The sequence below is a fragment of the Lissotriton vulgaris genome, chromosome 4_1 (genome assembly GCF_964263255.1).
Source record: "Lissotriton vulgaris chromosome 4_1, aLisVul1.2, whole genome shotgun sequence".
Taxonomy (NCBI): domain Eukaryota; kingdom Metazoa; phylum Chordata; class Amphibia; order Caudata; family Salamandridae; genus Lissotriton; species Lissotriton vulgaris.
The window spans coordinates 2,007,432,123-2,007,446,757 of record NC_141691.1 but is presented as its reverse complement, the minus strand read 5'-3'; the positions used below and the strand labels follow the sequence as shown (position 1 = coordinate 2,007,446,757).

The 14,635-nt window shown below is 43.1% G+C and overlaps 1 protein-coding gene across 2 annotated transcripts in view; it reads left to right on the top strand.

The window, feature by feature from the left end:
* Positions 1-14,635, top strand: part of VPS28 (VPS28 subunit of ESCRT-I) — a 62,865-nt gene that overhangs the window by 38,312 nt on the left and 9,918 nt on the right. For both annotated transcript variants that reach the window (XM_086966353.1, XM_086966352.1), the window contains exons 2-8: positions 3,776-3,844; positions 6,814-6,842; positions 8,148-8,185; positions 10,449-10,538; positions 10,763-10,868; positions 11,626-11,727; positions 13,703-13,756. In XM_086966353.1, the coding sequence (XP_086822479.1) occupies positions 3,808-3,844; positions 6,814-6,842; positions 8,148-8,185; positions 10,449-10,538; positions 10,763-10,868; positions 11,626-11,727; positions 13,703-13,756 (456 nt within the window). In that variant the 5' untranslated portion in view covers positions 3,776-3,807. The remainder of the gene's footprint in view (positions 1-3,775; positions 3,845-6,813; positions 6,843-8,147; positions 8,186-10,448; positions 10,539-10,762; positions 10,869-11,625; positions 11,728-13,702; positions 13,757-14,635) is intronic.

Genomic DNA, 14,635 nt, shown 5'->3' with positions numbered 1-14,635 from the left:
CAGCATGTATTATGCCACCCCTGGCTGGCCTCCTAAATTTGACACAACTGGCTGCATGACAGCTGGGGCAAAGTCGTGTAATCACCCTTTGCTGTGGGTGTAGTATACCTATACCTAACCCTAAAATGGACACACAGATTCCTATCAGTCACTCCTATGGCAGGCCTTGACAATCCTGAAGGCAGAGTGCTTGGAATCGTGTGAGATGGTGCTCTGGCATGAGCTGAGCCTGTCTGCAGCTTGCGGAGCCAAGTCCTAATAGCTGTTCCATGATATCGCATACCATATACTCTTAAGTGCATTATAATCCTCGCGGTTAAATGCTAACTTTGGTATTGCTTTATCAAAACATGTCGAGTAAGGTGTCATACGAATTGGAATACTAACCCCTCGCCAATTCTGGCGACGGGGTTAGCATTCCACCCTTCTAGAGGGACACGACATGTATGTAACTGTGAACCCCGGTTAAAGTTAACTAAAGCCTCAGCTCCACAAAATGGATGCTGCCACCACAGACACGAGTCTGACCTCCTGCTGCTGGGAGTCCTTCCAGCGAGGGAGGCTTGGACAAAGAGTTTCCTGTCCGGGGCGGTGCTAGCACCATCCCAGACATGGTTTTGTGTAGCCTGGGTAGGCAGGGCTTTTCAGGAAGGTGACTGCTGAGTGGCACCCCGGTGCTCACTACGCATAGGCCAGTCAGAACCAGTTCCAGGGGCACACCAGCCCCTGGCCTGGGGAAGTCCGGCAGGGGAGAGGGGTGTAACCACCCCCCTCCTAGTCCCACCCATAGGCAGGACCTATCACCGGGTCAGCCCCCTTTTTTAGTATAAAGATGGGAGCGGGCCCCCTGTTAAAATTAGATCATCTTTGGAATCAAGACACGACTTTCTGCGAAAGGACTTCAAGATTTCTTCCTCAAGATTCTCCCTTGTGGCTAAGGAGTAGTCACCCTGCATCCGCAGGCACCATCCGAAAGAAACACTGCGGTCTGCTGCAAGTCCTTCACCACAAATCCGACGACCCAGCTCGACGAGACCCGGCTTCCCTGGCACCTCTGACCTCTACTCACCTCTACAGCAAAGCTGAGAACCGTGAGTGCGACGAGACCTCGAGGGACCGACGATCGCCAAGACTGCACGACATCTTTACAACAAGCCCACCGTGTCCTCCACTGGTGAGTGCTTTGGGGTCCGAGAAGCCCCGACCCTGCGCAGCTCCAGCACCCAAGGTCAGCCTCCCTGCATCTCCACGATCTGCGTGGGGCCCTTCTGCTGTTTGCTGTGCACCGCGTTGTTTGGCTACTAGCCGGCTGGCTTGTGGCCTTCTGAACGACGCCCGACGACATCACTGCTGCTGGTCTGGTTGCTCCAGACTGGCCCTTGCTTCCTTCCTGAAGAGAGGCACCCCGGACCCTCCTGGTCCACTCCAGACGCCGTTTTAGGTCCACCGCGTGGGCTTGAATTTGCCAAGGCTTTGTTGCCCAATCCTGGGTCCAGCGACGCCGACAGCTTCTATCTTCGTGGGACAGCTCGATCCTCCTTCCTGGTCGCCGACAACGCCTCCTGGTCTGTGAGATCTCCGAGCCCAGCGTCACCCACACGCCTTGTCGAGGTGGCTACCATCCGGTGCCCTCCTGGTGCCCACTGACTACTGGCTAGTAGTCTCGAACTTGGTCCCCTCTGCTTTCAGGTGTCATCTTCCATCGATCCAGGCTTGGATCCACCGAACTTTCTTCCCTGGTCGCCTGCCAGCAACTTCTTTCTTCCAGGCTCCTGGTCCGTCAACGAGGATTCCCGACGTCTTTTGAGTCCTATGCAGCTGCAGCCCCTGGGCTAGGTAACTTCGGCATTTCGGTGCCCCAGTATAGCCTCACTATCCAAGGGTCAGAATCTACTTTCGTTTTCCTCCTACCAGGTCGGCTTCGCCCGAGAACACTAACTTTGCAATTCCTAGCTACCATAGACTTTGTCCCGCATCCCGCGTGAGAGTGCACACACTGCACCCGAGTCCCCTGGGTCTCCTAGAAGTAATCTAACGATTCTATAGTCAAGTCCTAGCGATTCCAAAGGCTATTAGTACTGTACTTACCTGCTAGTAATTTCGCATTCCACTTTTCAAGTATATGGTTTTCCGTGCCCCTCGGGCATTTGTATATACTGTGCTAACTTAAGTATTTTTGTAAGAGTTTTGGTTTGTGCTTAGTACCCTGTCCTCATAAAGAGTACAGGGCTGTTGTGATCTTAATAAATAACTGTTTATTTTCTTAACACTTGTGTGGTGTCCTTTCACTGGGTGTTCAAGGGGTACATGTGTGGTAAACAGCTGGCTTAACACGCCCTCTCGAGTCTTTAGCCTTAGACTGCTCGTATCCACGCTACTAGGATAGCTGGTCTATAAGGTTGACTTACAACCAATCCTCAATAAGGGTTGCTGGACTGATACATAGTGTTCACTAGAATAGTGAGCACTGCATATCAGGCCACCTTCTCACAATATATCTTATGTCACTGTCGCCAATAGTGATGTGATGTACTTAATTAAAGAAAATACCAATACAAAAGGTTTTTAAAAAAAAGAGATGATATTTACATAGTCTAAACAACACATAACATGACATCTCTATGCAGATGACACATGCCCACATTACTTAACATGCTGTCTAAGGAAAACAGTTGTATTTGTACACTTAGTCAACTACACTTCATCATCGCCAGTGCCAGACTCAATATTATCCAGAGCACGCTGTGCTAGATGTGACTGAAAAAGAGCCCAAATGTACCTAAGTCTAGATCTTGGTGGCATGCTAAGTACCCATCTTTTAATTGTGATGGTGCAAGCTTGATCTTTAGACTTATTCTTCCACTGCCGGCATTTTTGATGGAGGACGGGATATTGCCCACAAGGGTTTTCAATAAACAAATTACGTAACCTCTCTGGACTTTTTCAAGAATTCTATATCCTGGCTCCCTATTGTCAATCTGGAGTATATGATTGATCCTTTTACTGAAAACTTTATATTTAGTGTTTTTCTTACATTAACAGGATTTCTCTTCGAATCCTTTCTTTAAAAAAAATTGATGTTGGATAAGGGACGAGTATTTGCAGGAAGATTTCTAAGAACCTAAATAAGTGGTCGTTTTTTTCACTCTTGAAGTATATTGTCCTGATGATGATCCTCAAAGCAATTACGGGTTGAAACGCCATTGATGCCTTTAACATGGCCTAAATCAGAGATGACACTTGTTTGATTGTGTACTGTGTTAACTGTTTTATGTATTTTTTTTCTGCCACTGTTTTTTGATTTTACACATGTCAGTGTTTTTTTTGTGTATAGTATGAGTGAAATTGGTTGAGCGCCCTTTGTTTTTCATTGAATTTATATAATCATTTATGCACATGGGTATCTGTGAAATCATGTTTATATAAGGTTTTTTCTTTTTCTCTTTATTTAATTTTTATTTAGTTGTTTAGTATGCTAACGTAGCAAGAACCATTGTTTGGATAATAGCTATTATTACCCCTGGTTCTTGCTCTAGGGTCGCCCTTGTGGTCAGTAAATCAATATTATCCAGAGCACGCTGTGCTAGATGTGACTGAAAAAGAGCCCAAATGTACCTAGGTCTAGATCTTGGTGGCATGCTAAGTACTCATCTTTTAATTGTGATGGTGCAAGCTTGATCTTTGGACGTATTCTTTATCAGACATGTTTTTTGTATAGTAACATATATATATTTTTTCTGAAGTGGTGGCATTAAGTTATATTTCTGTTTTTCAGGACCCAATAGAAACTCAACTGAGAGTGCCAACATGTTTCATGGAATACCAGCTACAACAGGAGTCACAGGTGAGTCAAATGCAGGTCCTTCTAATCAAGAGGTAGCTATTTGAAAGTGCTTTTTACTAATGGATCTAGATGTATACCAGTCTAATCTCGATCCATGAGACGGATTGCAGTGTTTTGTATCAAAACAGCCTGCATTTGGAGCAAACATACCAGATGTGAATGCAGGGCTTGTGTTGTGGGAGACATTCCTTCTCCAAATGCACGTGGGATGGAAACTTTATTAGCTGAAGTTTCAAGGCTGCTTTTTATTGCCTTTGCTTACAAAAAGATTAGAATTTTAGAGAGGAAATGGGGAAAACAGCATAGCGGTGGCACAAAAATCGGATTAAAACAGAAAACTTTGTAGGAAAGAAGTAAGAGTTCATATCCACTAATTAAAAATAGTTAGTAATCCGCCTTATTCAGCATTCTCTACCCTGGACATATTTCATAAGACATTCAAGTACTTTCGTGTGTCATTGGCTTAAAATAAAAGGACATTGAAGGTGGTGAGGTCTGCTGTGTAGATCACTCTTCCTTTTATGCCTTGGTCATCTTTTTCTTCCTCGTGGATTTCTTTCTTTTGATTTCCAATCCAGTTTGTGCAAAACACATCTCTTCAAAAGTTGCTGCAGAGAGTGTTCGGAAATGGTAGCAACGAAGCAGTACTTGTCACACACAGTACAGTTTAAAGAGGAACTCGAGGGAACATCGTAAGACTCCTAGACATAAGATCCTGACATTAAAGAGGCAGATGGGACCCTAAGGGAATAAACACAAGGGTGTGGGAGTGCCTCCAGTTTCAGACTGCAACTCCAAAGATCAGAAGTTATGCAGGGGTGTGCAGGTGTGATGGAAGGTGATGTTGATGGTGTATCTAAACCTCAAGAATTGGAAGAGCAATGCGTGATCGCCTCATCCTCCCTGCTGAGAAACACTAAAAACAATGGAGCTGAAATACTAAAAGCCTGAGAAAGTGCTGGGGTTGCTGGGAAAGTACAGCGGTTCCAAATCTCTACTTTCCTATTGGAAACATTCTATCTGATCCACAAGTATGCCAGGCACCATAGTAATATGGATCGAAGGATGGAATTAATGGAGAATTACATCAGAGCTAAATATCAGAAGATCTTTGGAGTCTCCTAGAATGTAGAGGGACACGATTTGAGAGGGTACATGGCTGATCAAGTTCCTAGGAATTCTTAAGGAGGTGTTTGAAGAGGAATTTCGTAGGTGTTGAGTTCTGTGAAGCTGAATGAATATATTGATATTAAGAGATGAAGACCTCCAAGTACACAGTTTTCTAGTTGGCCTAACCTGTAAGAAACTTTCAGACGAGGGGACACCAGGATTTTTTTCCAGATGCCTCTAGTGCCACAGAGTTGAGAAGAACTTAAGGTGAAGGGAGCATTGGCGTAGATGCTCTACTCAGTGAAATGTTGTGTTTCAACCAAAGGCAAGAAAGATGTATTTTGGAGAAGATGCTTCTCGCTGACTCTCGCTTACTCTCATCTATGACCGTGGGAATAACACCCCCTAATCAGAGGAGAAATGATGTCCTTTTCGGAGCCAAGCAAGAAAGTTTGTTAGACAAAAGATGCTCTAGTCGACGCATGGAAAGGACTTAGCGCCATTTAGTAGGATTCAAAAGCAAGGAACGCCATATGATATTATGAATGCTAAGGCACCGGAAAGCAGTCGACCTGTTAAGAAAGTGCCTTTCTTAAGTTGATTACTCGCACACAAAGTCCTACCCACCCACTTACTCCAAACCTTATTATGATTTTGATCTTTCTAGAGTTAGTACAGCTCAAGGTCTGGTGTATATATCATGCCTCCTTGTGGAGGAGATGCGGGAAGGAGGAACAATGGAATATATCAGACTGCCAGCATCTACACTTGCAACTATCAGTACAGACTGGAGGTTGTTAGAGCAATGAAATGGATACATGAACAAATACACCCATTACATTTATTTAATTTTTACTGTGTGATGCAGTAGTGCTGGGGTTGAATGCTCTGTATGCATGAAAGTGTCTTGGACGTATCTGAAACTTTCCTTTCTCTATTACTCTTTCAAATACAAGATTGATATAGGACTGATCAGACCTGACCCTGACGTGACTGTGCTGAGCAATACAAATTCTGCCACTGATCTGACATTTCAGTGAATCTGAACCTGCCCTCTAAGTCTTTGAAGCAAATCTGCCACATGGCTGACCGTAACCATGTGGATGGATTTTGCTCACTCTTTCAAGCCTTCCATTGATAATGCTGGGCTGTGCTAAATCCTGCCAGGTGAGTCAGTGCTGCCAAATTCCCCTTGTCATTTATGACGCCTTCAACCAGTCCCAACTTGTAGCCAGTATCACTCTGCCTCAGGGACATGGAGCTTTGATTTTCCCTCCCCCCCCCAATAAATCTGTGCATCCTTGTTTCCGCATGTGAAGTGGTGTTTGCTCATCTCACTTGGCATGGGAGTCTCTGTGAATTCAAATAAATACTGATTATATATTAGCAACAGAAGTTGGATAGATACATATTGCTTGAGTAAATACACCTATTAATAAAAGTATATAAAATGGCACATTGTTTTTTGGCTGCCTAATCTTTGGAGGATTGTGATTCATTTTCACACACCTGAATTAACCAGGCGGAGGAGGTCAGTCGGGGCACTGGTGGCTAACCTAAAGTTTCCAGAGCTCCTGAAGTTCGGCAAGTGCAAAGGAACACCATGGCTGGGAATTACATTACAAGACGCTTGGGATGAGTAAAGAGGTCACAACAGGTTGACCTTGGATTTCTATAAAGCCTCTAGTCTAGACTTTCCTGTAGTGTGCTTTATGAAACAATTTTGCTGTTTATACATTTATGCTTAAAGTGTCTTTTTTTGTGGGCTGCTGTGGCTTCTTAATATAGGATTTGTTGTCCATGAAACCAGACTGTCTTTGTGAGACTCACTGTTCAGCCATTGTGTTCTTCATTTTCAGCACCTGCTAACAAACCAGAGCTGTATGAGGTGAGTGCATCCTTGGAACGACGAGGCTGTCCTACTCCATAAAGTGGGCTCGTGCAATGTTTTATGTCAATGGTAGGCAACTAAATGGAGTCACTTATTGAATGTTATCCGCAAGGCCCAAACTGTTTTGCATCAGGAAATGTGGCTTGTTTATGAGGGGTTGGTCTGCAGTGGCATAGGTCATTTGATTGTACAAATTGTGATCTGGATTTTAGCAAAACTGTTTGGCTTTTTATGAACTTTAGAAAGTGAAGTTTTGTTCGTAGCTTGAGGTCGTTATGTTCTGGGGTGAGCCCCGTCTTACTGTGACCTTTAAGACCATGAAGTTTTCACAAGTGTCTGCAAATTGAAATGTGTTTTGGCATCTGAGAGGTGACTGGCGGTTGTGTCCTTGATGTTTTGTACTGAATGCCATAAGCAGTTCTGTGTGCAGTGCTGAGAGTTGGTAATGTAATCCATACATTGCCCAACTGTCTCCCTATTGGACACAGCAGTGTGAAAGTCCTAATAAATGTACGTGTCCAAGACACTTCCCCCACACACATTATGCTGTGCCCTCCCTTCATACTCTGAGATGTGACGCAGACCTACTCACCCTTATACTAGCTCCCACCCACACTGCCAAGCTCATGTGGCCCCCCAGGGACCTTCTCTGTGACAAATAGTGCTTTACTCTTGAATCTGCGTGCTGCTTCTCCAAGTCCAACCCAGAGATCACAGCTCTCTTCAATGCCAACCGGGACATGACTCATGAACTCCCTCTTACACCCACTTTGAGGGCAATGATTGCACTGTCACATGAATATTAATAGCCTTTTTATTGGCAATTTGCTAGGGAAGCTGATGTCTAGTTGTGGAAGCCGGATGAATGAAACACGTATAACATCATTATCGTCAATGCTGGGAAGGAGGAGTTTTGTCTTTCCTAGAGAGTGTGTGGGGCCTTTAGATGCCTACAAAACTTGCTTGAGATGGGCGGAGAAAAAGTCTGGATGCGGTGCAGGACCATCTATTACTCTGAAAAAGTGTTGCGGTCACCCCTTTTCCCTTCTTTCTAAGAACATGTTAGGAACCGAAGTGTGGCTTCAAGATATTTGTACCACTTGGCCTTTCGGCTTCTGCTTCGATCTTCTCTTTCAGCTATTTGAGAATATTCATTGTACACGTCTCCAATGACACTAATGTACAGTGAGGCCCAGCAGTGGGTTACCACAGGTGGAACTTTACCAGCGATCTGGTCTTCTTTAAAACTATAAGAATGATAATTTTGTAAACAATTAACTCCTTTCCCCACTTAATTTTCAGGAGGTGAAGCTGTACAAGAATGCCCGGGAACGAGAGAAGTAAGTCCTTGCCAAAGCTTCTTTTCATTATTCTCCTAGGGCATTTTATTTCTGAAATGGCAGTCGGTAATAGATTATTGTTGGCTCAGTGTGAGTTAATGCAGGAGAACATTCTGCGAATGTGAAAACGGGTGCAGTTGTAGTTAGACAACTGCTCATATGTAAAGTTATTGTGATGTTATTAGGGCTCCTAATGACTATTTGCTGTTAATTGTATCCTAGAGACCTCTTCATGAACTAGGCTGGCAGCTCTTAACCTGTGGTTTGAAGACCCTTGGAGGTCCATAATGCCTACTCTGGGTCCGCAGCAGTTTAGAAAATTGAATAATATTAGTATTAATAAAGTATATGCATAACAAAATGTTAGTTTGAAACATTTTAAATGCTCTTTAAATGTTCAAGAATTTGAAATTGCAACCTAAAAATGAAGTAGGTAACTTTAGTTTGAGGCCTGGGAGCAGCATAAGTACAGCAAACTGTTGAATAGACATTTGGTGTCCTTAAGTGAAGCACTAGTATGAAACGACAAAAATGATGCTAGGAGTGAAAAAGAAAGTTATGTGCTACAGCCCAGCATATCACTTTAAATTCTAGACACAAAAAGAGCTTTGAAAAGCTCCAACTGTCCCATTCAAATTAAAAATGTGCATTTTTTGTTTGTCATTTAAAGATAATATTTCATAATGTGTGTATTTGTTATATGTGTTATTGTTTCTGTAGTTTTGTGTATTTTTATGAGGTTCAAATTGTAGACATCGAATTGGCCATGGTCCCCTGTTTCCAGCATTGATTCAGTGAGATTCCACAGAAATCAAAAGGTTGAAAAACACTGAGCTAGCCAAAAGTCAGGGAGATCATTCCAAACTAGGAACAGGTCACCGACTTCATCCTGAATGCGGGGAGTGTCAAATAAGTTTCCCTTGAGTTAAAGAGAGCTCTAAGAGCACCTAGTGAATTATTAAAATTTCAGGGAGCTCTTTCTGACCAGGCATAAAGTCTCTGCATGCCCTCATGAACTAAAGAAAGGCCAGGCAGTTGCAGAAAAGGAGTAAAGATCATAGACCACCTCCTTAACTAGAAAAAGGTCAAAGTGTTTTCTGGACGTGGAGAAAGGTTAACATCTGCCTCCCAAATTTGGGTGAAATTCTGAGACTTCTCAGAATCTGAACGAACAATCGGCATGCATCTCCTGAATCGATTGGTATAGCCAGAAAGGACGTGGAGAATAGGCGGGATGCAGCAGGAGCTGGGTAAAGGGCCAAGAGGTTATAGAGAGCTCCAGCATGCTCCTACTAAACGATGTATGGCGAGTGAGCTCCTTCCACACTTTCTGATGGTGGGAGAGGTGCCTAATACTTGGAAACAGTGGAAGAGCTACTCCTGGATACGTTGATGGTGGCAATGTTAGAGTCCCTCCTAAACTTGGTTGACCCTTCTAGACACTGAGGTGGTGAGGCAGCTGCTACTGCACCTGATATTTGTGAAAGAGAGCCTTCTGTAGCTAGAAGTGATTTGAAGACCTAGTGATGTTGGTGGAAGAGCTCCTCTTGTATGCAGAGTTGGTGGGAGTGTTGCGTCTGAAAATGGAGGAAGCTGGAGTTCTTCTACACCTGATGGAGGTGGGGGAGATCTTCTCTTGTACGTAAGGTCATGTGAACAGTTGGTGTTGGGTGGTCCCACAATATAACTGGTGGTGTAGAGGCGTTGTTGGAGGTAGTTTTGAAAAAGAGGATGGTTGTGTTGTATGTAAGTGTTTTTTGTATAGTGCGATCATAGCCAAAAGGCAGCGGAGTACTGGTCAAACATGAGCATAAAGCCAATGAGTGATCGGAGAGTTAGCTGCTTTGTGGACAGTTAATACATGGGGATGTAGTGTTTTTAAAGAAGTTTTTCTTCAACTCTTTCCTAAAATGGAGCAGCGTTTGGGAGGTCCTGATGCATATGTGGATGTTGTTCCAGATCATGGGTGCATAGGTGGAAAAGGCCTGATGCATTGTGGTGGTGGTGGTGCTGCTGGTGGTAGAACTTCTAGACCTGTTAGTGGTAGCTGTGGAAGACAGTAAAGAAAATGGCTGTGAAAGGCCTTTAAACAAGGACTCGAAGAATCAGTACTTACCAAAACATTTTTTTTTATTTATTTTGACAAAATGATGTTGGCAAATGCTAGAGTGGTTCTGCACATACAATTGTTCGACCTGTAGCGTTATAGCACTGCTCTAATGACTTATGTTTTGTGACCTGACTAGCATGTTATCTCCTTTAGATACGATAACATGGCTGAGCTGTTTGCTGTGGTGAAGACACTGCAGGCACTGGAGAAGGCCTACATCAAGGACTGCGTGTCTCCGAGCGAGTAAGTCCATAAATAGTTTCACAGCAGGTCTCTAGTATTGATCTGTCCTGTAAAGAAGTCACCTCACCCATACTAATCCTAACGCTAAATCGTAACCTCCACCTATCTGTACTCTTACTGCTAATCTTACTGATTATTGTTTTTAACACCAGCCCCATGCAACATTGAAGTGAGGCCATGGTTGCACCCTGATTCTTACACATGCTCTTCTACCCTTACCCCAGGTATACTGCTGCATGTTCCAGGTTGCTGGTCCAGTACAAAGCTGCGTTTAAACAGGTGCAGGGCGCTGAGGTGGGATCCATAGATGAATTCTGCAGGAAGTACCGGGTGAGCAGGGCTGTGTGCATCTAAATCCAGTTATTAAACTGTGAAATAAAATTGATAGAGGATTGTGCTTTCCTCCTAACTATTGCAGGGTTTATTCTGATCTTCTCGCCGGACTGGCCTATTTCGTACTCAGCTTGGTTTGTCTGTTTTACCTCTTTTTAGTCTCTTGCCAGCACTCCATATGTTTATTTGATCTAGTTCATGCGGTTTCCTATATGTGGCTGTATTTTCTTTTCTTCCTAATCTATTCCATTTTCTTAAGCAGAAAGCTAAGCCATCCTATTGTCATTAGCCCCATCATATAACTTTTCCCCATGTTACTGTTTCATTCACACTTTCTATATATGGGCCATGGAATTCTATCTCTGCTTCTCCAAATTAGATGTGGGTATGGCTGGACATTATTTGTCTGACTGATGCTATTTCACACAAGTAGGATGTTGGATTCTGACTATTATTCAAACAATGAAATATCCTTTAAAATGAATGTGTCATTGGTATTTGGCTGTGCTTCACAGGGATGCTGTTCAAGTAAATAAGAAGGTGTTTGTTTTTAAGGAATAGGATTGTATTAATCTTTTATTGCAAACATTACACTGTATGTGTAGAGAACTGTTGCACTTTAGTATGATAAGATGTCTTATCATAAGATCTCTCACACATCATCACATTAATTATGCAACTTTAACTGCTGCACTGTATGTTTAGGTTGTAGTTCAACAGTGCATACATTAAATGTACTCTTTGTTCTCTGCAGCTGGACTGTCCTCTTGCTATGGAGAGAATAAAAGAGGATCGTCCTATCACCATTAAAGATGATAAGGGTAACCTGAACCGGTGCATCGCTGATATTGTTTCCGTAAGTAAAATTGACACCCTCCTGCGTATTCTTCATCACAGCCTGATTAAAGTCATTAGATCCTTTCACTTTTAATATATCAATCCCTCTCTCTTTAGTTTTCTCCCTGCTAGGATTTTACTTAATTTCCCCCCTGCACTCCCCCCAAGAGTTCAACTCTAGTTGATCTGTTTATGGTCTAATTCATCCTTCACTTTCGTCCCTGGCTACTTTGTTTCGTTTACCGTTATAAACTTTATTTTTCTCCCGACTCCTGTGATTAAGATCTCATTCTGCCTTTCCTCATTTTCCTAACTTGATTTTTGTGTTTGATATCTAATTCCTCACGTTCCTCCCCTGGTTTTTGTATTTTTTTTATTATCTCTGTCCGGCTTTCCTCGGTCTTCCTCCATTGTTGATGCGTGTCTTACATCCCCATCATTTCTGTGTTCACTATTTGATATCTCCTTTCTTCTCCTGTACTGGTTCCTGTATTTGACATTGCATTCTCTCTTTCATGAGGTTCATCCCATGATTGCTTTGTTTGCTATCATTCTCTCTTCTCCGTTCCCTCTGCTGGTTTCAGTGTTTGCTAACTCATTCTCCTTCTATGGTTGATCTTTGTCATACTCTCCTTAGTTTCCTCACGTTATTGCTTTGTTCAGTATTTAATAGCGCATTCCTTCTTTGCTCATTTTCTTTCCTGGGTAGCTTTGTTAGTGCCTCTTTCCTCATCCCTTTCTTCCCAGTACAGTTGCTGTGTTTGTTATCCCTCGCTTTCTTCATTTCCCTCTCCTGATGGTTGTGTATGATAGCAGATCCTCTCTTTTCCCCATTTCCTCCAGTAATTTCTGTAAGCTCTGTTAGATAGCCTATTTCCTTATTCATCCACTATTTGCTGTGTCACACGTTACTCACACTTTTCTCTGTTTCCGTGCTTGTAATAGCTTGTATCCAGCCACCCCTTAACTTATGTTTATGTGTAATATCATGTTCCCTCGCTCATCACCTGGTTGCTGCATGACATCTCATTCCCATGTCCTCCTCTAGTTTCTGTGATTAATATCCTATTCCTTCTCACCCTCCACCCCCAGTTCATGTGTTCAGGCTCTCATTCCCTCTTTCTTTCGCCTCCTCCAGTCTCTGTGTTTGTTCTCATTCTCCTTTTTCTCAGTCCTACCCACCATGTGTGTCTTTCAGTGTTCCTATTCCCTCTTTCCTCCTGATTTCTGTATGTTTTATTTTGTTCCCTCTTCTCCTCTGTTTGCTCATGTTTGCTGTGTTCTCTATTTGATAGCTGATTCTCTCTTCTCTCAATTTATTTCCTTTGTTCTTTCCTCAGCTGCTGCGTTCACTAGCTCGTTTCTTTAATCCCTTGTGGCATTTAAATTCTCTCTCCCTCGTTCTACTGTGTCTTCCCCAGTGTTCTTTGCCAGCTTTATCTTTCCGGCGTTCCTCATTTTCCATCCTTTGTTACTAAGTTATGTGATTGGCATCTTATTCCATCTTCCTTACCTGGTTGCAATGCTTTATTTTTTATATTTTTTTCTCTTTCCTTTGTTCGTATTTATTTGGTATTTGCAAAGTGCACAAACATCCATAAGTTAGTGGCGCCATAGAGAAATCGTAAGATTTTGCTCTTGGAGCCATTATAAGAATGCAATCTGCAAGCAGCATGGTTTTATTACTTTCCTAATTGTTATATTGTTTAAAAAACATCCAGTAGGGAGCATTCCACTAGATAGGGGTCGGAATTGAGCATGCTCTGCCTACCATGTACTGATTTTATGACCTGGAAACAGTCAAACAAAGACATTTACTGGTGCAGTGTGCCAGGATGGTAAATATGGTACCACCCGTGTTGGACACCACATTTCCTGTGTGTTCCCATTCTCTGCTCTTCTTCTGTTTTACTTGTACCCTTCCCTTGTCCTCATTACTCTCCCCCTCTTCCCACCTTGCTTGTGATGAATCTCATCTGGTCTGTATTTTCCAGCTCTTCATCACAGTCATGGACAAGCTGCGCCTGGAAATCAGAGCCATGGATGAGGTAAGAGAAGATCCTCAAATGGTCTGAGAATAGCTCCGACTCCCTCTCTCTCATGGTTTGAACCCAGATCTTGTTTACCAAGCTGAACCTCAGAAACGGCAACCCTGTGGCCCCAGGAATATGTTTGTTGCAGGAGACTCTTTCAAAGTCTCCATTTTCCCTTTCATTTTTATTGTTTTCAGATGGATTATATTTTTATGGACTTATGTATAAATTCTATGAATTTTCTTGTGTATTTATTTTCAATGTCTCCTTGGTGTATGCTGAAGTTGTGTGTCAAATAACTTTCCATTCTATGCTGCCTCTCTGCTTATAAAGGAGCTCCCACTAGAAGTGAGAACTTGCAGGGAGCCTGGATGTTCAGACTTCTGTTCTTCTTTTAGTAACCAATGTGTGTGGGACGAAAGTTGTATTTTCGTATCTAGCAAAATTAGAGCTTTTTAAGGCAGGTGCTTAAGGGCTTTAGGGCCTAGTTTCAGTATGGTTAGGAGAAGCTTGCTTACCCGTAAGGAATTCTGTCAGCATGGGCAAAAACAACAAGGTTATAGATGGAATGCTTGAATTAATCTCATAACTGGCAATCACTCTGGCCCACATCCCACTCCACAGTTTTTTTTGCTCTCCATGCTACCCCAGTTTGGACCCAGCCATATGCAAATAAGTGTTGACATTGCTCCCCATGGGAATAGTCCAGCCCGAACTGCCAGGCCAGGTACTCCCCGGACCAAAAACCAGCATCCTGAGGCCGGTTTCGGGGATCACCCCTCAACAGCCAGGCTAGCTTGAATCCAGTGGCACAGTGAGCAAGGGACCCTTGTATGGGCATATCCGGCATCCTTGTAGCGGCAGATGCAAAAATAACAAGGTGATGGATGGAAT